The sequence below is a fragment of the Podarcis liolepis genome, assembly GCF_965112155.1.
Source record: "Podarcis liolepis genome assembly, chromosome: 5".
NCBI classification, from domain to species: domain Eukaryota; kingdom Metazoa; phylum Chordata; class Lepidosauria; order Squamata; family Lacertidae; genus Podarcis; species Podarcis liolepis.
This window is the reverse complement of record NC_139556.1, coordinates 48,832,875-48,859,208: the sequence shown is the minus strand read 5'-3', so window position 1 is coordinate 48,859,208 and position 26,334 is coordinate 48,832,875. Positions and strand designations below refer to the sequence as shown.

The 26,334-nt window shown below is 40.9% G+C and overlaps 1 protein-coding gene and 1 long non-coding RNA gene across 2 annotated transcripts; both read left to right on the top strand.

The window, feature by feature from the left end:
- The first annotated feature begins 585 nt into the window (after positions 1 to 585).
- Positions 586 to 4,418, top strand: LOC310708221. Its single transcript, XR_014526924.1, has 3 exons — positions 586 to 1,255; positions 1,622 to 1,824; positions 2,747 to 4,418. It is a non-coding gene; the product is annotated as an uncharacterized lncRNA (long non-coding RNA).
- A 1,137-nt stretch (positions 4,419 to 5,555) lies between these two features.
- Positions 5,556 to 24,681, top strand: LOC310708176 (scavenger receptor cysteine-rich domain-containing protein DMBT1-like). Its single transcript, XM_083506169.1, has 11 exons — positions 5,556 to 8,052; positions 8,374 to 8,567; positions 9,991 to 10,299; positions 11,237 to 11,254; positions 13,136 to 13,168; positions 15,836 to 15,995; positions 16,915 to 17,135; positions 18,277 to 18,449; positions 19,347 to 19,735; positions 21,920 to 22,197; positions 23,364 to 24,681. Exons 2-11 carry the CDS (start codon positions 8,513 to 8,515, stop codon positions 23,519 to 23,521), a joined length of 1,794 nt encoding a protein of 597 aa, XP_083362295.1. The 5' UTR covers positions 5,556 to 8,052; positions 8,374 to 8,512; the 3' UTR covers positions 23,522 to 24,681.
- Positions 24,682 to 26,334: the final 1,653 nt, after the last annotated feature.

The following is a 26,334-nucleotide window of genomic DNA, read 5'->3' as shown; positions in this document are numbered from 1 at the left end:
CTCCACCCCATCCTAACTCTCTCCAGTCAGTGGATCAGGGGGTTGGGAATGGCCTGTGAGTAGGTAAAACAAACAAACAAAGGTACTGTGGTATATTTGTATTTACCAGGCTGTGTACTGTTGTAGGTAGAATGGCAAAGGGGACTTTTGCCATGTTGAGGGTAGGCAAAGGGGCACGTCACATTCTACTTCCTCCTATGCTTGATTGGGTGGCAGTGGTGTTGCCCTGGAGGCTAGAGAAATGTATGTTGGTGTTATACTATATTAATTGTAGTAGTACCATTATTTTGGTTGGGTGGGCTGTATAAATCTTTATTATGCTAACATTTCATTGATGTTAGTGGTTGCTGGCATCAGTGGTCCCACCAGATTGGTCTAGCAGTCCTCTCACTTTGAACAGATCTTCAGTAGGGCTTATTGTGGCAATCCTCAAATCTATAACAGTTGACCCACTCGTGTGGGTAGAACGTTTCATGAGTAAGCTATCTGAAGGCTGGGAGTTCATTTATATCTTTTGAAATAAATGTGATAAAAAGCAATATCTTAGTTATTCCGGCTCAATTAGCTTATTTATTTGTAAGAGAACTTAGCTTCTGTTCCGTCAATGTGACTTTTAAAAGTCATTGAAATGTATCTAATAACTCATCCTGAGAGTAGACCCCAGTAGTTGTTGACGGGTTAGCCGTGTTCACTTGACCCCTTGTCACTATGGCTTACCAGGAGTGGTGAGATGGCAGTGGGATGGATGTGGTGCAAGCACAGTGGCAGAGCTAATCCAGCACTACTGCCGTTGTGTTTGCCCTTCATCAACTTTGCCGTGGCCTCACTCCTTCCAGTAAACCACAGTGATGTGAATCAATGATTCCTGACAGGAAGTCAGGAAAGCCAGGCCACTCCACCCTGCTGACCACTATTGGTAGACCCACTGAAATCAATGGACTAAAGGTAGTTAAAACTAAATTCATTGATTTATGAGTATGACCCAGTTGTTCTGTTTTGAGTTCTATGTCTTAGTTGGACATAACCCAAACCCAGTGAGAATCATCTGTAACTATATGGCAGTCTGTTCAGAAATATGATTTCACTTTTTTGTTGCACTCTTAGTGGCCTCTGTTTGTGGTGGTCATCTCTATGAGCCATCTGGGAAAATCACTAGTCCAAATTATCCTGTTGTATACCCAAATAATGCACACTGTGTTTGGGAAATCCATGCTGAAGGTTATTCCTACATAAATCTCATCTTTGAGTATCTTAAGTAAGTGGCAGTATTTTTAGGATTGTGTTGCCCTGTGTGATCTTTAAAAATGATTTTGTCTGCATGCCTGCCTTTCTGTTTGCTGTCAAATTGGCTTTGCATGTTAACAATAATCTATATGCTATTTCTGAGCTTGCCAAGTTGTGTGTGGACCCAATATTAAATCATTTACTTGTATTCTAAAGACTTGGCTCAGACCTTAAAAAAAGGCTCACTCCATAAGTGTGAATACATAACAAATAGTGTGCCAAAATTTGCTGACCTGGGTCTACAAGTCCCAATTTCATGTGGATTTTAACATTTTGTGTTTTATAGTTACAAGCGAAATATCACCCTACTCAGTGGTTTCTAACTTTATATCCACAGACTGGAGCCACGTAATCACTGCTCTTATGATTATGTTGAAATCTATGATGGGCCAGCGTATGTAGCTCCTTTGCTAGGAAGAATTTGCATTTGGGAGCACCAATCATATATTTCTAAGTCAAATACATTGTCTGTTGTGTTTTCAAGTGACACTAGTTCTCAAAGCACTGGATTTTTGGCTATTTATTTTTCTATTCCACAAGGTAAGATCTCACCAAAGAGAACATAATTCAGGACCATGCTGCTTTACTTTAGTGCAATTTTTCAAGTCCATACCTGCAACTGAATTAAATAGGCTATGCTTGCATTGTTGTATCCCAAATTGTAATTCAGGGCCATCCTAAAAAATATTGATGTGTGCATGGGAACTCCATTATTTAATTTTCTCTCTCCCATGGTTAAACAGGGAAGAAGCAATTTAAACTACTCAATGGTTTATCTATTTGGCAGTTGACTCTTCTGCAGAGAAAGGTAGAAACAAACTTGTGGCAAGATACACAGTTCTCTCTCATGTGTTCTGTGTATATAAATTACTTGAGTCTCAGTCCAGATTTTGTACAACATTTATTAGTGGCTGCTTCTGTTTTTGTTTGTTCATTTTAGTACTTTATCTAAAGAACTTTCAATTGCCAAAGAGCAATACATTGACCAAAAATTTAATTTACCCCCCCCCCCCATTTTGAACTTAGCCACTAATTTTCACTTGCATATGCTGTCTTCTTCCAGAGTTACCAGAGATCAAGTTTGTTCCAAATGTTGTACAATATATATTGAAAATCTTGTTACTATGCTTTTTCTTGTATAGAAATAAACTGTTGTACACCCACATGTTATTGAATATATTATGTATAAAACTCTGGAAGAGACAAGTTCTCTCATGTGGCTACATATATTTATTTATAGGCACATGGTACATTAAAAGCACATGTTTTGCCCCAAAGAATCCTGGGAGCTCTGTAAGGAGTAAACTACATTCTCAGGATTCTCTGAGAGAAACCACATGCTTTAAATGTAAGGTATGAACACAGCCATAGAGAGGTATCTATAGGTATGTAAACTGGCTGCTGTTTAAGAAACAGGAAACAGGCTGCTCTTTACCAAGTTGTTTCCTGTTGTCTTTCGAAGACGTGTCCTTAAGACTGGTGAATGGATCATACAGCTGTGAGGGACGCATTGAACTCTATTACAAAGGAGAATGGGGAACAGTTTGTGGTGATTACTGGGACATAGCCGATGCCCAGGTTGTGTGCTGGCAGCTTGGATGTGGAGAAGCCATTTCAGCCCCAAGAAAAGCCTATTTTGGCCAAGGCTCGGGACCTATTCTCCTTGATGATGTGAACTGTAGAGGAAATGAGTCTAACCTGTGGGACTGCCGTAGCCTAGGGTGGCATGTTCATAACTGTGGCCACAGTGAAGATGCAAGTGTCACCTGTGCAGGTATTTTCTGATCTTGTTTCTTGCATGTAGCACAAAAGCAGGATAGTTGAATCATGCATGGCATGCCTCCTCTTCCCTCCTGAAATGCAACAAGCTTAAGTCCTATTTGAATCAATTGCCTATGTTGCTGAAGTGCAGAACTGCTTGCTTTGGGATTTATCCTGTTCATAATGCCGGTCCGAATTAATTGTACATAATTGTTCCAAATTTGGAATCCATCAGCGTGCCCCCAGCCTTTCTTTCAAGTCCATAATATCCAGCCACATAATCTTGCACTTAGAGAATATCATATGTTGCTAAAGCCCTGTATAACAGCACAGATATAGCACACATGAAATCCCAGATTCAAGCAATGGATGTGGATCCCAGTAGATACAGGAGTCGCATCACATGGCCTCATATCACACAGCGCATTGGCCTAACCAATCAGAGGATGTGGAGCATGAACCTATAATTTCATTTAGGAAAGTGTTTGGCTCTCACATATGTCAAGATTCATGTAATTTTGCCCAATCCCTTCATCCCACCAAGGCTTGCTATATGTCAGGAAAATTCCTGACATATCCTGGTTTGGGGGTTTAAAAATGGCGTCTGGGGGGAATTTTGCCGAATTGGAAAAATGTTTCTGTTCCCAAAAGAAGCTCAATAATTTTGGTGGTTTCCTAAAAAAAAAAAAAAGTTCAACAATTTTAGGGTCTTCAACAACTTTGGGGGGGGGGGAGTGTGTGTCAGGAATTTTACTTTTTGAAATATGGCAACCCTATCCCACATAACTTCTGGCTGCATGCTCATTTGTTTGTCGGCACGTTCTGGTTATTTCTGTATAAGACATTCCACTGTTCATTCCTGCACTTCCAATGCTTGATTTATTATCATACTAGCAGTAATGAGGAGAAGTAGGACAGTTGTGAGCTGTTGAGGCCACCTTATTGTCCTCTCCAGTTCTCTGATGGCAAGGCTCAAGCCATGCGGGGTGGAAAATCCCAGCTTCTCTGCCAATGTGTATGACTCTTGAAGCAGCTGAGGTGAGTAACAGAGAGGTGAGGGTTTCTGCTAACTATCACAACTGGAGTAACAGCTTTGTGTATAGCCTCCGAAGTGGTGGGAATTCTGACAGCTGTATAAAGACAGGGGCTGCCAAGCTTCCATCTTGTACAAGATCTCATACCAGACACAACTCTCCCTCTTGTTGCATCTGAAAGGTGAGCACTGTTGTAGTTCAGTCTGTCATTCCCTCTTGCAAGCTGCAGATGCATGGGGAAGGGAATTTTGGGCAACCCCACAGAGGAAGAGCTGGATTCTCACTGGCCACCGCTGGTCTAGCAGCAAGTCTTACTTGTCATCCACCTTGCAATGGGAGTTGGCATATCTTAGCCTGGATTATTGCTTGGTTGTCTTTGAAGAGATAGAGGGGACAGTAATCCGTAATGGACACCCTCTGTGAAAGATCATTTCTGTGCCAAATGCTGAGTAGTTACAATTGAAAGCAAGAGACAGTTGCAAGCTTAATGCTCTTTCAATCATCGTGTCTGAACCCCCCCCCCCCAATTAATGGTTCCTCTAATGTCTTTGTTGCAGTACTATAGATAATGTTGATGATAGTTAATGCAATCAGGAAGACAATACTTACCAATATACACACCTCTTATTGAGCCATGACTAGGGGGGACTAGCCAGGTTTTTTGCCCTGGGTGAAGCCTCCGGAGGGCTGTCATTGAGGCTGTGTGTGCGCGCGCACGCATATGTGTGTGTAAATGCGCATGGGGTGCGTGTGCCAAACTGGGTCTTTGATCTGGATGAAATAAAGCCTAGTTTCACTCCTGCTCCTTATGTGGAAAAGAACTGGAAACAGTTATTATATGACTTGTTTCTTGCCCAGACTGAGATATCATTACCGGGGGGGGGGGAGAGACCTGAGTGTTTGGTGAGTGGGAATGGAGTATCTAGGGATTACCCACTAAGCTGGGTATGTTTTCTATTGCCTTTACATGGGTAGAGTGGTTTAGTCATGCTGGCCACATGACCCGGAAAGATGTCTGAAAAGCGAGATGAGTGCCACAACTCCATAGTTGCCTTTGACTGGACGTTACCGTCTAGGGGTCCTTTACATTTACCTTTTTAACTCAGGTGGTGCTGTGGTCTAAACCACTGAGCCTCTTGGGCTTGCCGATCAGAAGGTTGGTGGTTCGAATCCCCGCGATGAAGTGAGCTCCCGTTGCTCGGTCCCAGCTCCTCCCAACCTAGCAGTTCAAAAGCACACCAGTGCAAGTAGATAAATAGGTACCGCTGTGGCAGGAAGGTAAACAGTGCGCTCTGGTTTCTGTCATGGTGTTCCGTTGTGCCAGAAGCGGCTTAGTCATGATGGTCACATGACCCAGAAGGCTGTCTGTGGACAAACACCGGTTCCCTCGGCCTGAAAGTGGAGATGAGCACCACTACCCCAAAGTCGCTTTTGACTGGACTTAACCGTCCAGGGTTCCTTTGCCTTTTACCTACCTTTTTTACTGTCTGCACAGTGTTCATTTTGGTGTGTCTTTGTGCAAAGTGCCCTTTCACCAGAGTGATCCAATCACCAAAATTCCCCCAGTGTGCTTTTAAATTATCCAGGCAGGCAATGTAGTCCAAACACTGTTTTCAGTAATGGTAGGGAGGAGTATGAAGCATTGCCATAGCCAGCAGCAGAAGTTATGCGACTGCAGAAGTCTGCAAAACACAACCCTTCTGACTGTTTTGCTATATTGTATATATCATTCTCCCGAACTCTATTCCCCCCCCCCAATCTGTTTTTCTCTGATATTTGCCTTTCCCGACCAGTTTCTCTGTCCTCAACAACTCCCTCCCTCTTTCTCTCTCTGCTGAATATTATTAAATGTACATATTAGTATTAGAAAAAGATATCTTTAACTTATATGTTGTGTTTGCAAATGGATATGATAAACTTTATACTCCAGCAGAAGGTAATTTGCAGTAAGTGCAAATTATGCTCTTTCTGTCTCTTTCTAAATGTTACCTCAGTAGTTCTCAAACTTTTTTCTCTACACCACAACTTTCAGAATAAAAATTTGCTCGGGCCACACCATTTTTTTTATTAATAAGAAATACATTGGAAAACAAAAAGAAACAACTCCTAGCATTGCTAGGAGAACAAAGCAACTTTATAATATGATCTTCAGAAATCCAGAGAGTCTAGTCTCCTCACCAATACATAGAAACCTTTCTCTTTCCTGAGCTTTCATATTTGTTTGAGTTGAAAATCACTGTTTACAGCACTATGTCATGGAGAACTGTCAGTGCAGTTCTCCAGCATGCTGAATGGTGATCCTGGATCACAATTAGGATGGTTGTCCGTATCACTTGATGCTCTTGCTCTCATTTTGAAAAGATACTGTATTTTTCCATGTATAAGGCCCCCCCATGTATAAGGTTCCACAACAGAAAAAGTAATAGCCAGTAATTAATTTTTCATTTTCATTTAAAACATAAATAAATCTGCTACAATTCCAAATAAACCAGAGATTTATTCACCAGCTCCATCTAAAAAAGGGGTCCATATTGTTGTTTCAGAGATTCAGATGTTGCATCTATCATTCAAACATATGCAACCATGAACTCTTAAATCCGAGATGGGGAACTTTTGATATTCCAGATGTTATTGGACTGTGACTCCCAACACTCCTGGCCATTTGCATGCTGGCTGGGGCTGATGGGACCTGTAGTGCAGCAACATCTGGAGCTCTGCATGCTCTGGCTTGGAGTGCCCTCTTGAGGTTGCTAAGTCAGTTTAACAAAAAAATATGGAAAGGCATTACAGTGGTACCTCAGTTTAAGAACAGTCCTGTTTATGAATGATTCGGTTTACGAACTCCACAAAACCGAAAATAGTGTCCCGCTTTGCGAACTTTACCAGAAGCCGAACAGTGGAAGGGCACCAGCGTTGGGAGGCCTTATTAGGGAAAGCGCTCCTTGGTTTAAGAACAGTTTCGGTTTAAGAACAGACTTCCAGAACAGATTAAGTTCGTAAACCTAGGTACCACTGTATTGGGCTCTGTCAATCAGTTATGTCTTTTCTCCTCAAGCCTTTCAAAAGCCCAAGTCTCAACACAATAATTCCCCCCGCCCCTAAATCTGTTGTTTTACACATCTGAGATGCATCAGGCTATGAGTTCAATTTTTTTAAAAAAATTGGCTGATGGATGGACAAAGGTGATTTCTTAGAAATATGAACACCTTCTGATATCTCAATCAGTTCTAATATTTTTCATGTGTGTGTGTGTGCCTGCTCATATATGTCTCTGTGTGGTTCTTTTACCTTATTACAAAGTGGCTTTTAGCAGGAGGGAAGTCTTTCTGCTACTTAAAGTAGTGACTTGGGTTCTCTGAACATTCTGATTGCATTGCTTTGGACAGAACAGCATCATTCCTAGGAGAATTCTTGGGGGGAAAGATCACTGTTTCTATGGTCAGTCTGTGGAGACAGCAATCTTTTTGCCCAAATAATGTTCCTGAGAGTGCCACTACATTGTGACATCGTATCATTCTCAAGGGATGTTCTATCACAGAAAGGCCACATACAATCCCTTTAAATAATCCTGGGAATTGTAGTTTGTTAAGTTTGCTAGGAATTATAGCTCTGAGGGAGAGAAATGATAGTTCATATGATTCTTGGGGGATGCTTTAAATGTGTGTATACAGCTGCAGAGGTAACAAGGTTTCCATGCCTCTGTAAAAGAGAGAAACCGATATCCTTTACAAATGGGTTCAGGGCAGGCAGGGGCAGTTTGATTATTATGTGTGTAGCATAGATACCTTCACACATTTGATTACATTGTCTTTTATTTCACAGGAAATTATAGTTGTGGTTCTTACCTTCCATATGGATCAGGATCATTCAGTAGTCCCTTTTATCCAGCACTTTATCCGAACAATGCAAACTGTATATGGACAATAAATACTTGGAATGGCTCACGTATAAACCTCAGAATTGCAAGTATTGAGTAAGTACGAGGAGAACTAAATAGTGCTATAAAACTGCAGCTCATTTAAATGTGGACTTTCCTGTGCTCACTTCATCATATATGTTTACTATTATAATTGGGAAGCATGACGATGAACATATCTGTTGAGTATTCATGTGCCCTACTTTACAGAGGTTAGCCCTGTATTCAAGGAGCTGTCAGAGGAGAGTCCTCAGTCTGAAGACACTGAATTGATCTTGTATGACTCGGTGGCATACTGAATCTCTGCCATAGTTAATTGATATACTAAGTTTATATGTTGAGTTGTATGTTCATACAGGTTTCTTGTTTTTATTCCAGGGCAGAATGCCCCTTTGATTATATTGAGATCTATGATGGATATATCTACTCACGTTCCCTAGGAAGATTTTGTAATGGTTCACAACGAACATTTTTTTCTACATCAAATGTTCTCACAGTGGTGTTTCGCAGTGACAGTATGGTAACAAATCGTGGTTTTTTTGCTAACTACTCTTCTGTTTATGCGGCATACGGTGAGTGACTAAGTGTGTGTGTGTGTGTGTGTGTGTGTGTGTGTATTAAATTGAACTCAAGTTGAATGACTGAATGGAGTAATAGTTTGTCATTGTGTACATTCATCAGGCCCCATGCATAATGTACACAAAATCCTTCCAAGAAGAGGGGATTGTGCACATTTCCTGATCAATATACATAATCCCCAACAAGACTTTGAGAATGTGCAAATCTTGGCTAAATTTTGTACATTCGCTGGTCATCTACATATCTCAACGGTAGTTTGCACTTTATTTGAGCTACATGCACATTTTTCAGTCAGTATGCATTGTCCCATTTCCCCCCTCTGTCTCTTGTTCAGAAGCATGTAATCTGCTCTCTTTGGGCTGCTTCTGACCCACTACCTAATCTTCTATGCCCACAACATACCCCCTCCCCACTGCTCAGCTAAACACCCAGCTGAAGAGGGAGCTTCAGATAAAGATGATTTATTATTACTCTTTATTAAATATATATCCCACCCTTCTTCCAAAGGAGCTCTTTCCCCCCTGAAGTCTAGCCTCCTTTTAACCAGCTGATTAGCACATGGGAAAATGCATGTAGTGAAAAATTCTACATCTTTGCTCACCCCAGAGGCGTAGCAAGGGTTGCCATTGCCCTGGGCACAGTTTTTCCCAGGGTGCATTTTGCTCCTCATACCACCCTGCCAGTCCCATGCTGCTTTGCCATTGTGGGGCTGGCAGGACATCAGGAGGATGCAACAGGCATGTGCCCTTCCAATCAGACCAATTAGGCTGATTGGAAGGGTGCATGCCTGCCCTGGTGTGTCCTCCTCACATCACCCTCCATGCTCTGCTCCCTGTTGGTGCATCCAGATACTGCTGCCTCATCCTCCCACAATTCTGATGGAAATTCTCCCCCCTCTGGTGCCACTATTAAGCTGAAGAAAAGCCTTAGTAGCAGAACTTCTACCGTTATTTAAAACCGCTACTTTCCCTCTACCTCTCCATGTGTGTCTCTTCTTGCTTCCATACCACACCACTGCTGTTGTGCAACCCTTTGCTTTTGCTCCCCTATCCCTTTCTGACATCGTGAAAACCCAGGATTGTGATACAATACTACAAATTCTCCAATGGGGGCTGAATGGTGACGGTCTTACATTTTTGTCTACTATATATTTTGGAAAGTAGTTTGTCTGTCCATTTGTCTGTTCTCTATCTGTTGGGATGTCTCTTGATTTCCCCTCTGGATTTTCAGCGTTCGGGAGCCGAAACGTTCCAAAATGGAGCCGTTTGTGAACTGAGGTTTGACTGTATTGGGGAATTTTATAAATCTCAGACTTTAGCAGGCTCTTGCTGAGACTTGAATTCTGCAGTATCTGTTACCAAAAATGACTGTGAATGCTCATGAATGATCCACATACTTTTGGTGTCCCCATCCCAGATCTCCGACTGGTGAATGGACGTCATGGCTGCGAGGGCCGTGTCGAAATTCGTTCTTACAATGGAACATGGGGAACTGTTTGCGATGATTCGTGGAACCTGGTGGACGCAGGTGTGGTGTGTAGACAACTTGGATGTGGACAGGCTGTGTCAGCCACAATAGCGGCATATTTCGGTCAAGGCTCTGGACCCATTCTTCTGGATGATGTTTATTGTAATGGAAATGAGCGCCACCTTTGGGAATGCTCTAACAGAGGCTGGGGGTCCCACAACTGTCGTCACAATGAGGATGCTGGTGTCATCTGTTCAGGTGACTTCTGATTTTGTCATACATATTGTTTTATATTAGCATGTTTTAATCAGTTTGAGCATCTAGGTTAGGCAGTATATTCACTTTAAAAAAAAATTTGGATTCTCCAATAATTCAGTCTTCCCTAACTATAACTAATAGTAACATTGATTATTCAGGAGCAAACCAAACTGCTGATCTCCCAAGGTGGTATCAATAAAAACAATAAAGTATTGGGCTTCTACAGCAGGAAAAATAGCTACAAACTATGATCTGCAATCTCTAATGAAACACTATTCTGACTTTTGATGTAATTCTGTTCTACTATTTCCAATGAACTACTGAGTCTTTAGAAGAGAATATAACTCTCATTTACCACTTCCAAGGAACTGGAAGTATATGTCAGGAGCCCAGGGTGCTGTCTTGATAACACAGCATGCAAGTTGTAATTAGCTTGAAGATTTATTGCAAAACAATTAGCTGAGCATCCTAGTCGTACAATTCAGTTGACTCTTCTGGGGAATGCTTCCGGCTTCTGCAGAACCTATGACCCTTACGTTTCTGGTTTTGTTTTCTGTCTAATACCTTTCCCATTCATCTACTCCTGGGGCTCATGGGGTTAATTACCTCCTCTTCCGGTGAGGAAGTGCTCCACCTTCTGCCATCCCTAGCTGAACGGAGAATTGCATGCCACATCTCTAGCCTAATCCAAGAATTGTAGGCACGTAACTCGATTTTGTTTTTTGGTTTGTTTTTAAAAGGTGAATTCTTGTTGAGCTGTTGGCAGGCAGAGGAGAAGTGACTTGATTTAGCTCTCTTCTTTTCCTTTACCCAATGACCACTGATCAGAAAGATATTTAATTATACATTTGTTCCAATGAATCACAAATAATTATACTGATCAAACCATTAACACATTTGGGAAACATTCTAAGGTCTCTACCTTTTTATTTTTCAGGTGGTCACCTTACAACAGGTAAATGATTCATTTAATAAAAATTTCCTTATGGCTTTTTTATAGTAGTGAATAACTGCAGCAATATTAAAAGATTAAGGGAAAAGGTAGCAGTGTTGTTGATGTTTAGTTGCTTAGTCATGTCCGACTCTTCGTGACCCCATGGACCAGAGCACGCCAGGCACTCCTGTCTTCCACTGCCTCCCACAGTTTGGTCAGACTCATGCTGGTAGCTTCGAGAACAGTGTCCAACCATCTCATCCTCTGTCATCCCCTCCTCCTTGTGCCCTCAGTTGTTCCCAACATCAGGGTCTTTTCCAGGGAGTCTTCTCTTCTCATGGGGTGGCCAAAGTATTGGAGCCTCAGCTTCACGATTTGTCCTTCCAGTGAGCACTCAGGGCTGATTTCCTGCTAGTGTATTAAAATATTTAAAAATCTTTAGTCGACTGAAGAGGTGTCCTCAATTCACCTGGCAGAAAATCAAACAAGTACAAACAAAACTTTCAGAGGAGGGCATGGGCAGAGGGGAATTGCTCTCCTTAGCTTCTGTGTCTGACCACCATGGCTACTCCTTGATGGGAAGTGGGATTTGATGGTCAGGGGGTGGGGCTTGTCGATTTCAAAGGTGTCCCCTACCTCCCCACCCTTATCTGAGCACTGAGATCCAGCATAGGAAAGGCATTTTCCTTTCTTTTAAAATAATAATTCTGAGGCAGAGTCTGTTGTGATGTGTAGCCATCATGTATAAAAAAGCAGCTCTCCCCCCCTACAAAAACTACTGTTTATTCATCATTTGAATGTATGCTGATGGAATGAATTAATTCACAATGATTGAATTCACATATGTAGTATGATACAATGAGATGATATATCGGAGGGGGAGGCAGCATAAAGCCTATATGCCATAACTAGACAGCCAAAGGGAAAAGCATTTTTCTTCTGTAGACAAAATACATCTACATCTGTTAAATTAGCAGGTGTGGAAAATGCTTCTTCTTCCTTTTCTCACATGAGCTGCTAATAATAATTAATTTACAATCTCTCTCTCATTGCATATAAAGATGCAGGTAGATGCCAGAAAGTGTTTGACAGTTTTGATGAATGGTGTCATGAAGTGTATCAAATTCTGCATTTCCTTTCCATCTCCTAAACAATTTATTCCATTGTCCAACCTTAGACTGAGCATTGTGCTGATTTCCTTATAGCGAATTTATATTTGCCTTTCTGGAACTTAGACCCATTAGTCTCCACATTATTAATGGCATTGGCAGTGGGGAGAAAATATTTAGACATTTCTTAATAGAACAGGTCTTTCAATGGCAATGGATTCTAATCCTTATGAATGAGGTACTTTAGGCAGATCCTGCCACTGCTTCCAATAATTGAAAGAATGACGTTGAAGGTAAACATTCTTCCTATTTGCAAAAGCTTGAAGAGGTTTATATCTGGTCACTTTAAACAAATACAGGAGATGGAGCAATAAATTCAGGCTTCTTCTTGTGTTTTGTAAACTGCATTTCAAATTAATTTTTAAAGCTGCAAAACGTACCCGCAAGATCAAGGAGTATTAACATGAGGAGCATAAATGTAACTCAGCCTTGGCTATTTTTCTGGGACTTACTTTATGTATTTATTTATAGTTATAAAAGTATTCCTGTACTACCATTTCATAAGATATCAAGGTGGTGTTCACTGTTAAAACGTATTTTTCAAAAAATAACAAAAATGCAAATAATCATTAAACTTACAGATCAATGTAAAACCAAACAGCTGCAAAGGCCTGTTGGCACAAAACAAGAGATGCTTGAAAGTCAAAAGCTTGAGTCAATTGTTTAAATTGTTCTCTCTCTCTCTCTCTCTCTCTCTCTCTCTCTCTCTCTCTTCTTCCCTCTTGATCTTCAGAGAGACCAACTTCTCCATGGTGGCCAAGGACAAGTAAGCTCTAGATTTCTTTACTTCATTTTTTTTTTACATTGCCTTTTTATGATCACTTTTACTTCAGCTTCATTAGTGGTATCTGCATTATCACACGGTCTAACACAGGCATCAGCAAACTCGGCCCTCCAGATGTTTTGGGACTACAACACCCATGATCCTTAGCTAACAGGACCAGTGGTCAGGGATGATGGGAGTTGTAGTTCCTAAACATCTGGAGGGTCAAGTTTGCCTATGCCTGGTCTAACAAAAAAGGACTTGCCGAATACTCTCATGCTGTTCACTTTCAAAATGGATATATAAAGTCATGTGGTACGGTGGCTGTTGTTTATTGCTTTGAGGAGGAGTAAAAATGAGTTAACTCAGCCTCTCTTTCAGGGTTTCTTAGCTACAAGGCTAACATAACAGTGAACTTGAAACATAAAATGAAACATATATAGGGAGAGAATAAAACCTAGTAGCCACAAATTTTAACACCTGATACAAGGTCATGTACAAAAGATCTCCCCATTTCCTTTGCACAAAGGCGGACATTTCTGCAATAATATTCCTTTGCGCATGTGGATGTCAATAGCAACAGACAGTGGGGTGGACAAGTACTGCTCAACTTACCACCAGCTGGTTGTGTTGGTGCTGCTTACTGGGATGTTAGAGGAGAAGGAATGAGGTAGTGGCAAGGTTGATGCAAATCCAATACAGTGGTACCTCGGGTTACATACGCTTCAGGTTACAGACCCTGCTAACCCAGAAATATTACCTCGGGTTAAGAACTTTGCTTCAGGATGAGAACAGAAATCATGCTCCAGCGGCGCGGCAGCAGCGGGAGGTCCCATTAGCTAAAGTGGTGCTTCAGGTTAAGAACGGTTTCAGGTTAAGAACGGATCTCCGGAACGAATTAAGTACTTAACCTGAGGTACCACTGTACAGTTTTCGTGCCAGTGAGTTTGCAGTGTGTTGACCTTGCCTCTCCCCTTCCACCTTCTAGTAAGCAGTAGTGATACAAAACCTCTCCTCCTCCCAGAGGGGAGGTGTTGTGAGGGAGAACCGTTCCTGCATCGGCGGGGGGGGGGCGTGTTCGGCCCCCTGCGTTATCTCCTACCTGCCGCGCTGCCTCTCAATAGGGTTGAGCCAGCCAATAGGGTTGGCCCAGAGGTGGGCGGAGTGTGGCCATCACCTACCGCACCCCATTATGGGTACTCTGTTAAAGGAATCTGGTGGTCGTGGAACCTGTCCGATGCCCTACTGGTGGCTAGGGCCATGGCACGACCCCCGGTGATATCAGGGGGAGCTTTCAGTTGTATTTGCATCAACAGGCTCCTCCCACTGGTGGTTAACCTCCAAATGACCCCTGCTGCATGGGTGGGGTCATATTTAGGTTGTTTGTTCCAATGCCTAAGCCAATACCGCTCACATGCTGTAATCAATAAAAGTTGTGGCCTTTTTCTTTTCTTTTTTAAAAATAATATTTATTACTTTTACAACAATTTAAACACAACAACAACAACAAAAGACAATACAATAAAATACAAAGACACTACATAACACTAACACATTAAACTAACAAAACAAAACAAAAACAGTTTAAAACACATCAAACAATTTCAGTATCTTATCTTTCATTCACTTATTTCAGCAACCTCCTCACACCTCCCTTTTTGTATTCCACTTCTGTTAATTGTTTCCGCAATTCCTTTCCATCTTCCTCTGTTTTCTATCCTATAATTATCTTGACACATTCTAACCTTATTTTTTCCTTTAATACTCTATTAATCTATTTATACTTAGTTCCTTATAACATTTCTACTAAAGCCATATAACTTCATTCCAACCTTTTTCTAACATTCATTAATTTTACAGTATTTCTGTAAATAGTCTTTAAACTTTTTCCAATCTTCTTCCAGTTGTGGCCTTTTTCAGCCCACTAACCTAAAATACTTGTGTCTTGGTCTCTTATTCATTACTAGGCGGGTTAGGGTCCTCGACCCACAAACAAGTGGAGGTCAAGTGAGTGGCATTAAGCCATCCTGCTGTCCATTACTGGGTGTATCCCTTTCACTGGATTGAGCATCCTAGTGGCCACGTGGCCATTCAGAGAATCCGCCCTTCTCTCTTTAAGATGGCACTGCTAGATAAGTCAAAGTATAGGATGTCTAAGTCTTCATCTTCAACACTAGGACTGAATACACAATAAAATGCTCTACTGAACCTCCAAACAAACCGTGAGCAGCAAGTAAGTTTTGTTCCTGGCTTACTACTCATGGTTTTGAAGGAGGTGGTCGGTGGGAAACCATGAGTCCAGGTTTGGACCCAATACTAAGGTAGATCATGGCTTAGCTCCTGCCAGGGCAGTTGCATCAGAAGCAGGGGAGGAGTGAAGTGGCCATGATTTTAGGAGTGTGCACAAGTGACTGCACATTCACCAGTAAATCATAGCTAAGCTTAACTATGGATTAAAGTGTTGCAGTAACCAAGCAACTACTTCAGAATATTAAGCAGGGTTGAAATAAAAGTCAACCCTGATTGCAACATGTGGCTTTCTCAGTAAGGAACATTGGGTTCTGGGTGTAACAAGGAATTAATCATAGCAAGTTTATAATATTTTCTAGAATTTAACTACTTATATCCCAGATATCTGCAACAAAATTTGTTCTGTGTTTTATTTCTTAGCTCCCTCAACAGATTATTCTTGTGGTGGTTTCCTCGCACATTCATCTGGGTCATTTCAAAGTCCGTTTTTTCCATCCAACTACCCAAATAATGCCGACTGTGTATGGGAAATCCAAGTAGGAAGCAATTCTCATGTATCACTTACTTTCCAAACACTTCAGTAAGTAAAGCTCTAACATTGCCATGTCAAGGTCTCAAAATGAAACTTATTATTATTAATAGCAGCTTTCCTAGATACATTACATATAAATTCAAAAAGAGGGTGAGATTATAGCTGGGAGGCAAACAGTAGATGTCGTTAGGACTATCCAGTGAGTCCATGACTGAACACCAAACCTTAGATTCTAGGCAAAAGAGCCCACAATGCATTTGCCATTTAAAACACATGGCTTCATCCAAAGAATTCAAGAAACTGTAGTTTACCCCACACAAAGCTACAGTACCCTTAACAAACTACAGTTCCCATGATCCTTTGGGGGAAGCCATGTGCCTTATATGTGTCATTTAAATGTATATTGTGAATGTGATTGCTAGCATTTCTAGATCCTTCTATAGTCTAGAATCTATTATCACCCAAACCTGGCTGTCAGTTTCTTTGGTTCCCTATTAGAGTGCTATAAGAGCTTTTATACCAAGACTGCAGCATATTGTATTTTAGAAAACTGAGGACAAGCTTATTTGATGAAAAAGAAAGGGGGGCAAAGATGTAAGGGTTGAACCCTGCTTGTGATGTAGCATGCTTACAGCCCTACCTTGTAAATCCAGGTGTGTTGTAGGAAAGCTCTTGTTACTTAGTGGTAACATAATAGCACCCAAATGTACTCAGATGCACTCTTTTCTTCCTGCTTAACATATTCATTCCACGTCTGAACTGTGATGTGCCATGGCTTAACAAATAAAATCCTGTTTGGTTTTCTATTTCCTTTGTCTGATATCGTTTGTCTAGTATCTGAGCAACGTAACACACCAAAATAAAGTCTGTTATGTGATAGTAGCTTAAAGGAATTGCAAGTGTAGAGACTAATTCATCATGATCAGTGAACATTGCTGTAAAAATCACATTCTTGTTTGCTTTCTAGACTAGAATCATGTAATACACAGAGCTGCCCCTGTGATTATATCGAAATCTATGATGGAACGCTCCATAACTCTCCTTTGCTTGGGAAGATTTGCTCTGGCTATTACCAAACCTTTACATCAACCTTCAACATGTTGACGGTTAGATTTCATAGTGATCATAGTATCACAAACAGAGGGTTTTTTGCAAACTATTACACCATCCCAGCAAATCATAATACAAGTAAGTGCAATTTTGCAATACATTTTTCTTTTACCAGATTGTTGTCATTCAATTTAGTTTAAAAATCACAAATTTTCTTGGTATTGTATCGGTTTTTTCTGTTGTCACTAAAAAAAACAACTCCATCTTTTTACGTTTGGAATCCATAACTTGCACTTGGCTTACCTAGGCACTGCTTAAGTCGGACTCTTCTTAGCTTCAGGAGCACCAGAGGCAGATTAGGGGAGCATGACCAGCTCACCTGCATAGGGCACCAACTTGAGAGGTTGCCACAGGAGGTGGCATAACAATGACTTAGAATGGAAGGCAAGAAGCGGTGGGGGGGGGGCCCACCACCAGAGTCCACCACTGGAAACACTCTTCAGGCCATTGTTATATAGCTTACAATGAACAACCACACACCAAATACTTCAACCCCCAGGCTACTTTGCTTACTTAAAAAGAAAATGTATTGATTGCATTGGGAATTAGTTCAAAGTAAATATGTTTAGGGTACAGAGTGTGAGGGGGTGAGGTTGGCACAGTGCAAATGCACTGGCAGAGCCATTCCAGTGCTCCTTGAAGTTTGGGGAAGCTTTTAATATTTAACAGACTATTGTATTTCAATATTTTGTTGGAAGCCGCCCAGAGTGGCTGGGGAAACCCAGCCAGATGGGTGGGGTATAAATAATAAATTCTTATTATTATTACTCCTATTGGTGCATATGCATCATGCTGACCTCACTGCCACTTCAATACCTCCTTAACTCCCAATAGGCAGCAGTGATGAGACTGGAGGTCAGGTGATCAGCAGAGCCCTATCGTGCTATCTGCTACTGCTGAGCAATACATTCTAAAATTTTTAGTTTTAACTGTTTTAACTGTTTTGTTACAGTCATAAGAATAAAGTGGGCACTAAAATATATCTCTCTCAAACACCAAAGGCCATGGAAAAGAGGTGTGTCTTCAGGATATGATAGAAACCACATAATAAAAGTGGCAAATAGGAAAAATGTAAGGACGTATAGGTCAGGGAACTTTGTGTTACTCTGTACAGTGCAATAAAGATGGATGGCATTGCCTTCATAAAAGCATAATAATGTATTGTCTTGTTTTATTTTATTTTAGTGCACTAATACCACATCCTTTCTCTCCTTGCTAGCTCTTCTTTGTGGACCAGAATATATGCAAGCTATAATAAGTAGAAGTTTCCTGACCTCTGAAGGCTATTCTCCATATGATGTCCGCTTGATTGACCCATCCTGCCCACCTATTATCACACCGTATTATGTTATTTTCAACATACGGTACAATGGCTGTCAGACCAGAAGAGACGTATGGAGACATATTTGATTTCAATATGCCTTCCTTCCTTCCTTCCTTCCTTCCTTCCTTCCTTCCTTCCTTCCTTCCTTTTCTTTTTCTTGTTTAGAAAAAGCATGGCTTCAGGAGTTCAACTGGGGCAATGCTAACAAACTGAAACATGTAGCCCAATTCATGTGTATACACAGAAACGGATTTAGGGGAGCATAACAAGTTTATTTGCACTGGGCTCCAAGCCAAGAAGGCTGTGCAGAGGGTGCTGCAACAATAATTTAGAACGGAAGGGGAGAGGTGGGGGGAGCACTGACTTTTGGCTGCTGAAATTTGAAAGCCCAGAGTCCACCATTTAGATCTTTGTACAACAAATAGTCACATAAGAAAATATTTTTAGTTTGATTTTTAGCATCTGAATAGCCTGGGCTATTCATGTTACGTTGGCAGCATGGAAAGGAGCCAGATCACAAGATCCCTTGCTGCAAATGTAGGATGAGTATGGGATGTTCGGGCACCATCAGAAACCCCAATTTGTTCTGTGTTGGGGGTTGCATGGGTCAAGGTAAGGACAGCAATACAGCATATGAGTTAGCTGTATGTTCAGAGCAGTAAGACTTAGCAGACACACTTCAAGCTCTCACTGTGGGATAAGTAAGTTGGCATTTTGAAACAACTTAATTCTGAACAACAGTTGATACAAATAATATTTGTATAGAGAATTCAGTAGCATCCCCAGTGATACCATTGGCTTAGACAAGTATTCCTACATCTTGAAAAGGCAACTTGGTGGTGGGGCTGCTTTGCGCAAAGGTAGCATTAAGACTGGCTGCAGCAAATTCTACAGTGCTATGGCAACATCCGTACCTCAGAAATGTATGTTAACTGCTGCCCCCCCCCCCCGGATGTTTCAAACAGGCAGATGCTGATACCATTATTTATTCAAACCTGATCACGGCAGCTGCTTCAGGATACATAATTAAAAGGGACAAGGATCTTCACTTCCATGTCAGCTGCAAGATGCTGAAAAACACTTGGATAGAAACAATGTATGTCGCTGATGGTGTAGAAGAGATCAATGAAACTCGGTATGGACAATACGAAGTCAACATCACATTTTATACCTCCGACTCCTTCTTATATCCAGTCTACGACTCACCTTATGAAGTTGAGCTGAATCAGGAGTTATATCTGCAAGTTACTCTTCATAACTCTGACCCCAATCTGGTGCTGTTTCTGGATACATGCAAAGCATCACCCAACTACAATGATTTTACAACTTTGACTTATGATATCATCAAGAGTGGGTAAGGATGTTCACCTTATATATTGTCTGTCTGATTAACTGTGTTAATCTTTATTGCTTTTCATTTCTAAACATATATGTGGTATAAATATTAGATCTCATTAGGCATGCCATTCTAACCATGTTGTCACTCCAGCCAGAGGCTGCGAAGTATGGAAACAGCCAAATCATCATTGGGACCATTCTAAAATTGACATACATCCTAATTCATGATCCATTCTGCTGGGAAGAAGAGCAGTTAGGAGGCAGCAGAGGCATTCCTCTATGTCAGGCACCCCCAAACTTGGCCCTCCAGATGTTTTCGGACTACAATTCCCATCATCCCTGACCACTGATCCTGTTAGCTAGGGATGATGGGAGTTGTAGTCCCAAAACATCTGGAGGGATGAGTTTGGGGATGCCTGCTCTATGCAGAACTGCTGAGATCCACAGGCAGGGGAGCTATCCTAATGTGCTCACCAACGGCACATGGTATTGACAGCCTGTTGTGGGTGTTTTTCCTGCCAGTGGTAAAAAGTAAGTCCTCAAAACAGGACAGACTGGTGGCAGAAGGGGTGGAGCTGCTGGATCCTAATCTGGTCCAACAAGTGGAGAGGGGTCTGATCTGGGCCTCTCTGCTATACCAGCCTGCAGCTGGCACAGCAAAAATAAAGAATAATATCGCACCTCCCACTATCTTCCACTCTGCCCAGCTTGAGTGACAGCTTCCAATGCAGTGGTGGCTCCACATTTAATGCATTGCAGTAATCCAACCTAGAGGTTGCCAGAACAGAGAAAACAGTAGTTAGGTTGTCCCTGTCTAGACAGGAGTGCAGCTGATGGAAAGTACTCTGTGCCACTGAGGCCACCTGAGCCTCAAGCAACAGCAAAAGATCCAGGAGTACCCCCAAGTTGTGTACCCATTCCTTCTGAGGGAGTGTAATGCTATGAAGAACAGGCAACATCCCATCCACCTAGTCTAGTGAACTGACCATGAACAGCACCTCCATCTTATCTGTATTGAGCTTCAGTTTGTTGGTTCTCATACAGTCCATTACCAGGGCAAGGCAACGGTCCAGCACATCCACTGTCTCACCTGCAGATGTAAAGGAGAAGAAGAGATGTGTGTCATCAGCACATCGCTAACAACCTACTCCAAACCCACTCAGCAGTTTCATGTAGATGTTAAACAGCATAGGGGATAAAATTGAACTCTGAGGAACCCTGCTCCAGAGGGCTGAAGATCACTCCCCAGGCATCACCCTCTGGAAACGTCCATTCAAGTAGGACTGGAACCACAGCAAACCAGTGCCATCGACAGCTGCTCCAAAAGGATACTAAACTAGCATACTGATACAGTTTTATAGCAAATTACTGACTAACCGAAGCTTGCATTCTTCACAAATCCTCACTCAGGTTTGATTTGACACCGTCAAGCTTCTAAAACAGCTACATTTAAATTATATTACTATAATAATTTCCTCAAGATTAAAATGAGATGCTCAGAATACTCTAATGCGTGTGACATTTTGTGCATTAGTTCAAAATAGTACCTCTGCATGAACCAAGATGTTCCTTTTAGTATATTTTGACTCAATATATATTCAGATACTTTGGCATGTGCTGCGTATGGTTACTTTCAGGAAAGTGAAACTTAGAGCTGGTCACCTGTTTTGAAGAGCTGTTATGCAACTGACATAATAAAGGTTACAATTACAGAAGTTTTTGCTTTCCTTGGGAAAGCAAAGCCTTGCAGATTAAAAGGGTGGTAAAGAACAGAAAAGTGAGTTCACCATATATATTCAGTACAACCTTAACAGATCATTTACTTACGTATTTTCATAGGGTTGCCATATTTCACATTTTAAATATTTGAGCTTCTTCTCTGCTTAAGCTTACTAATGAAGAACAAGTTTTTTGGGGGGAGGTTACCAGTTATGGTGAATGTTTCTGTCAACATGCTTTGTGCAGTTTTAATTCAGAGTGAGAAATCACTGTCACCTACTTCAATTTAAGCATGACAGGCATGCCCTTGAAATCAAGCTTATTGATGTTATTCACATTATGTTCAAGTGACACTTGTATGCTTTATTTCAGAACTGTTCAAAGTGCTACTTCTATTTCTTCATTGTTCCACATTAACTATATGATGCAAATTGAATACTAATTAGTGTAAACTAATTTTATTATTTTTCTATTTGTGCAGGTGTGTTAATGATCCTACATATCAGACCTATTATTCCCCAAACAAATATGTTGTTCGGTTTTCCTTCAAAGCCTTTAGCTTCATGTATAAATATCCATCGGTTTACCTGCAGTGCAAACTGGTGGTTTGCAGAGCCTATGACTATTCTTCCCGATGTTCTCAGGGTTGTCTGAATCTGCTTAGATCTAAGAGAGATACAAGCTCCTACGAGGAAAAAATGGATGTTATCATTGGGCCAATTGAACTACAGAAGAATGGCATTAAGAATAGAAATTCTGGTAATTTTGCTTCCCATAGAGTTCTTTAATGTCTTTTAAATACAAATCAATGCCATCCTAGAGTAGGGATAAGGAGGAATGTATTTTAAATGGATTTATGCACAGAATTTGGCAGTTCCAACCTGATTTGAACACTGCATTAAGCACCCACTTATATCTGAATCACTTGTTGCTGTTTTTTTTAAAGCCCAATTTATATGCATAATTATATTGAAAAACTCATATATATGAATTACCGTAACATATAGTATAATGCATTCAAAAGTATCAAGTTTTATGCTGTATTATATTTCTGCAATATCAATTCATATTAGTACATACCTATTTCATGCAGTTGTACACATAGTTGTGTGCATCTCTTAATGCGCTAGTTACCTTAGGAGACGACCTAGAGTGCATATGCATATAACAATGCACATAATATTGTGCATTATGCTGCTTGTTGAGATTAAGGAGATGGGAATTAGAAAATTATATATATGGATAAGCATGTCACTGAGATTTTCAGAAAATCCCACCCCTCTTTTAGATCTGTTTCAGGTTGTTGAGGTTAAGGCAGAGCAATTAGTGTTTCCTGTGGCTTTGAGAAAGGGAGAGCTATAGGGGTGCAGGGTATAAGCTGGAATCATCATTATTACCATCATCCTGGCTAGCACTGTATCAAAGCCCTAGAAAATGCTTATAATGCATTTTAGCACTGTCCTCATCTAATAGTACTTCCTCACCTAAACTTGTTACATTACATATCTTCTTAATGTGGCCTCGTCCATCAGATGCAGCATTACCATAGCTGTGCCATATGTACCCTGTGCCCTCCAGCGTATGATCTACCCTCCACAGTGGACTCATAGGGTTCAGCTCCCAACAGTCATCCATGCTTCTTCTTTGGCAATCACTCATAGCCAAGTAAGATTGTCTTCCATGAACACAGTTTTAACACTGAGTCCATAAGTGCCTGTGGAAGCCAATTCAGGATCCACATGTCCTTCCACAGTAGAGGAGAGCAATAGTGTGGTCAGGAAAGTTACTGTGCAATTTTTTATTTTTTATTAAAAAATAGTGCTACGGAAGTCAATGGTCCATTGTCTTCTAGGCAGCTAGAATGATGCAATTCCATGACAGTTCAAGCAGATAATGCATCACATCTTTTCTTTTTAATTTTGCAGAGGCAAAACAAGAGCTGCAAGGAAATGTGGACCCTCCTCATGATTCGCATGCACCATACATTGTTGCCGCAGTTGTCTTGGCAGTCGTTGTCATGACTGTCGCAGGATTCATTTTGAAAAATAAATTGAGAAGACCAATTCCATATGAGATAATGTGAGCGCTTAAAACCTTGGGACTCAATCCAACACCAAGTCAAGCATGCTTAAACTCATTCATTTCCATGAGTTTAGGTGCAGCTATTTGTTGGTGGGATTGTGGCCTTGATGGTTGGCAAGAAGAATCTGTACTGAATGTGCATCACTTGAAAGATGCACCCTTATGAAGGGGGTCTCAATAGTCTTGTGATTTTATCTTGATTTTCACTTTCACATGAAAATACAGAAGCAGGAAAATGTATTGGACACAATCCAGCCATATTAAACTATTGAAAGACCCACTGGTTGCACAGGAGGGGGCTTAAAAATTACGCTTAATTCTTCCATTGGTCTTTTTACTTTTTTACTAGATTTTACACATTGTCATGAATGTATGTAGATGGATGGATTCAGATTAGACGAGGACCTGAAGTACATCACAAAATACAAATAAAAATTAATCCTACCAAGAGTCTCATGTTCAGAACTCGAGCTATTTTTATGAAATTTCTGCCAAGTTCCTTGAAGCAATATCCAATATTAGTAGTTCAGTGCTGCATTTAGTTAAGAATACCTTTTGTAAATGACATACCACATAAAGTTTTCATTCTGTCAATTTGTATAACTGTCTAAAATGACAATATTTGTTGGTAAACAAGGGCATTTCAACAGTTTCTGGTAAAGTGGATAAACCTTCTTAGGACTGTTTTCAATTTTGCCCCTCCACTCCTTGAGGGCTCTTTCATCCAGCCAAGGATTCCATGAATAGAAGGGCAGGATGGCATTTTCTAACACACACACACACACACACACACACACACACACACACACTTTCTCATCCTGCCTGGACCACCTCTCATCCTGATCCCCTGATCCTCTGGAGTTTTGTAATATTTGAGTTTATTTACAAATGTGCAGGTTAAGCATTGATGGAAGCAAAGGGCAAACACCCCAACAGATAGACAAAGTCCACTGCTCCCACACCAGGACTCTAAGGGAGAGAAACCGATATCCCAGAATGTTGCTAGATTACAGGGGTCAAACACAGCTCTCTGTTTCTGTGCCTTCTTTGTATGTTTCAAAGCTGCAGTTGATTGTACTTTCCACACACAGACACCTAGATGGCAAGATCCTTAGTGGTGGGAGCAGCAGGATATCTCTCCCCCCCCCCATCCACTCACCACCTTTCTAACCACTCAGAAAACTTAATGAGAAATGGTTGAACAATTCGTTCCATGGGAAACACACCATTAGACTTTTGTCACTCCTACCAGATCCAAGGTTCTGGTCCAGTAATACCTCAAGAGAACCCACAGGATAGTCCTTTTCACAGAACCCTGGCATGAAACTGGCCATTCCTCTGAAAAGTTTGACAGTATATTTGTAAACTGTGGACTTGTACTTTAGATTACGAAGATCATGTACTTTATAAAGAAATGTTAGAAAAATAGTTCTGCTTACTATATGTTTACCATTTGGGAAACAGAAGACATACCTGCCACATGTCAGACCTAGCTCCTGTTAAGGGGTGACGCAAAATGGAAGGAGAAGGAAGTACCACATAACTAAGCTTGCTGATTGCTGCTAATTGCTTCCCTGGTGATCTGACTGGTTTCCCAGTGGTTCTCTACTTTGACTAGAGGTTTGTTGTTTGTAAACAGACTGAATTCCTGACACCCACCAGGTTCCAAGTTTAGGATTTGCGGTGAGCTAAAGTCTTGTACATCCTTCTTCCTCAAAGGATTACACAGCTTAAAATATGACCAGTGAAGAACTGACAAGGGGGAACGTGGGGGGGGGGGAGAATAATGAACCATTGAAGTATTACGTACTTTAGCTTAAGCCTTTGTATGAGAGATCAAGGGCAGAAGAGGGAAGTCCTAAATATGGTTTGGGAAAGATGCTTATAAGGAAAGAACTAAAAGCTGGGAGTGAAACAGGGCAGCATGAAGCTACTATGGTAGGTAGGGAATTATTTGGTTGGTTTATTTATTATCACCGTGTGGGGATGCCATCAGACATTTCAGCCATAAGGATCAAAATGTCTTAGGCTCTCCCTGGAGAAATATCATTAAAAAATAGTATTTGAGGAATAAAGACCATCAAGGGGGTACTTTACCAAATCAACCAGTAGATTAGGAAACCTGGAGTGAGTGAGTAAACAAGATATCAATCAGGGGATAAAAGCATGATTAAGAAAAGTCCTTGGGGATCTGCTCAAGACAACACAAAGGTCACAATAAGAAGGAAAGGTTTTCTTTCTTTCTTTCTGCTGAATTTCCAGTTAAAATATGTATGCATGGATTGCTGCAAAAGTAGTATGAAAATGGTAGAATTTTATAATGACCAATGCTAAAAAACCCAAAAAGTGGTTTTTAAAAGTTCATCTGCATCCCATGAGTAGATTTGTGTGTGTACTAGTAAACCAGATACCTAAACGACATGTGACTATCTGGATAAATGCAAGGCACAATTTTGGCCCTGTAGCATAGAATTGTATATGCCCTGATTGTTTATTTGATTGTTGTTAGCCGCCCTGAGCCCGGCTTTGGCTGGGGAGGGCGGGATATAAATAAAAATTATTATTATTATTATTATTATTAGTTCTTAACCGAGCAGGAATGTATATAATCCTACTTCTGCAAATAGATTGCCTTCGTCTAACCATGAAGCCATTTTGCCTGATTAAAGGACGGCTCATTTTATGTGCAGTCCCTTGCTATATCAGCCTCCTCCTTTTTACCACTCTACAGCAAACTCCTTAAAACATACTAACAGTGATGAAAACCAAACTGAATAACCCATGAATACCAACTTGCTCAGGGTAGTTAAAATA

Coding starts and splice junctions, on each gene's coding strand:
- LOC310708176 (XM_083506169.1), top strand. CDS start 8,513: ATGGTAACAAATCGTGGTTTTTTTGCTAACTACTCTTCTGTTTATGCG. Junction 17,136..18,276: donor CCCAGCAAATCATAATACAA/GTAAGTGCAATT, acceptor TCTCCTTGCTAG/CTCTTCTTTGTGGACCAGAA. Junction 19,736..21,919: donor TATGATATCATCAAGAGTGG/GTAAGGATGTTC, acceptor CTATTTGTGCAG/GTGTGTTAATGATCCTACAT.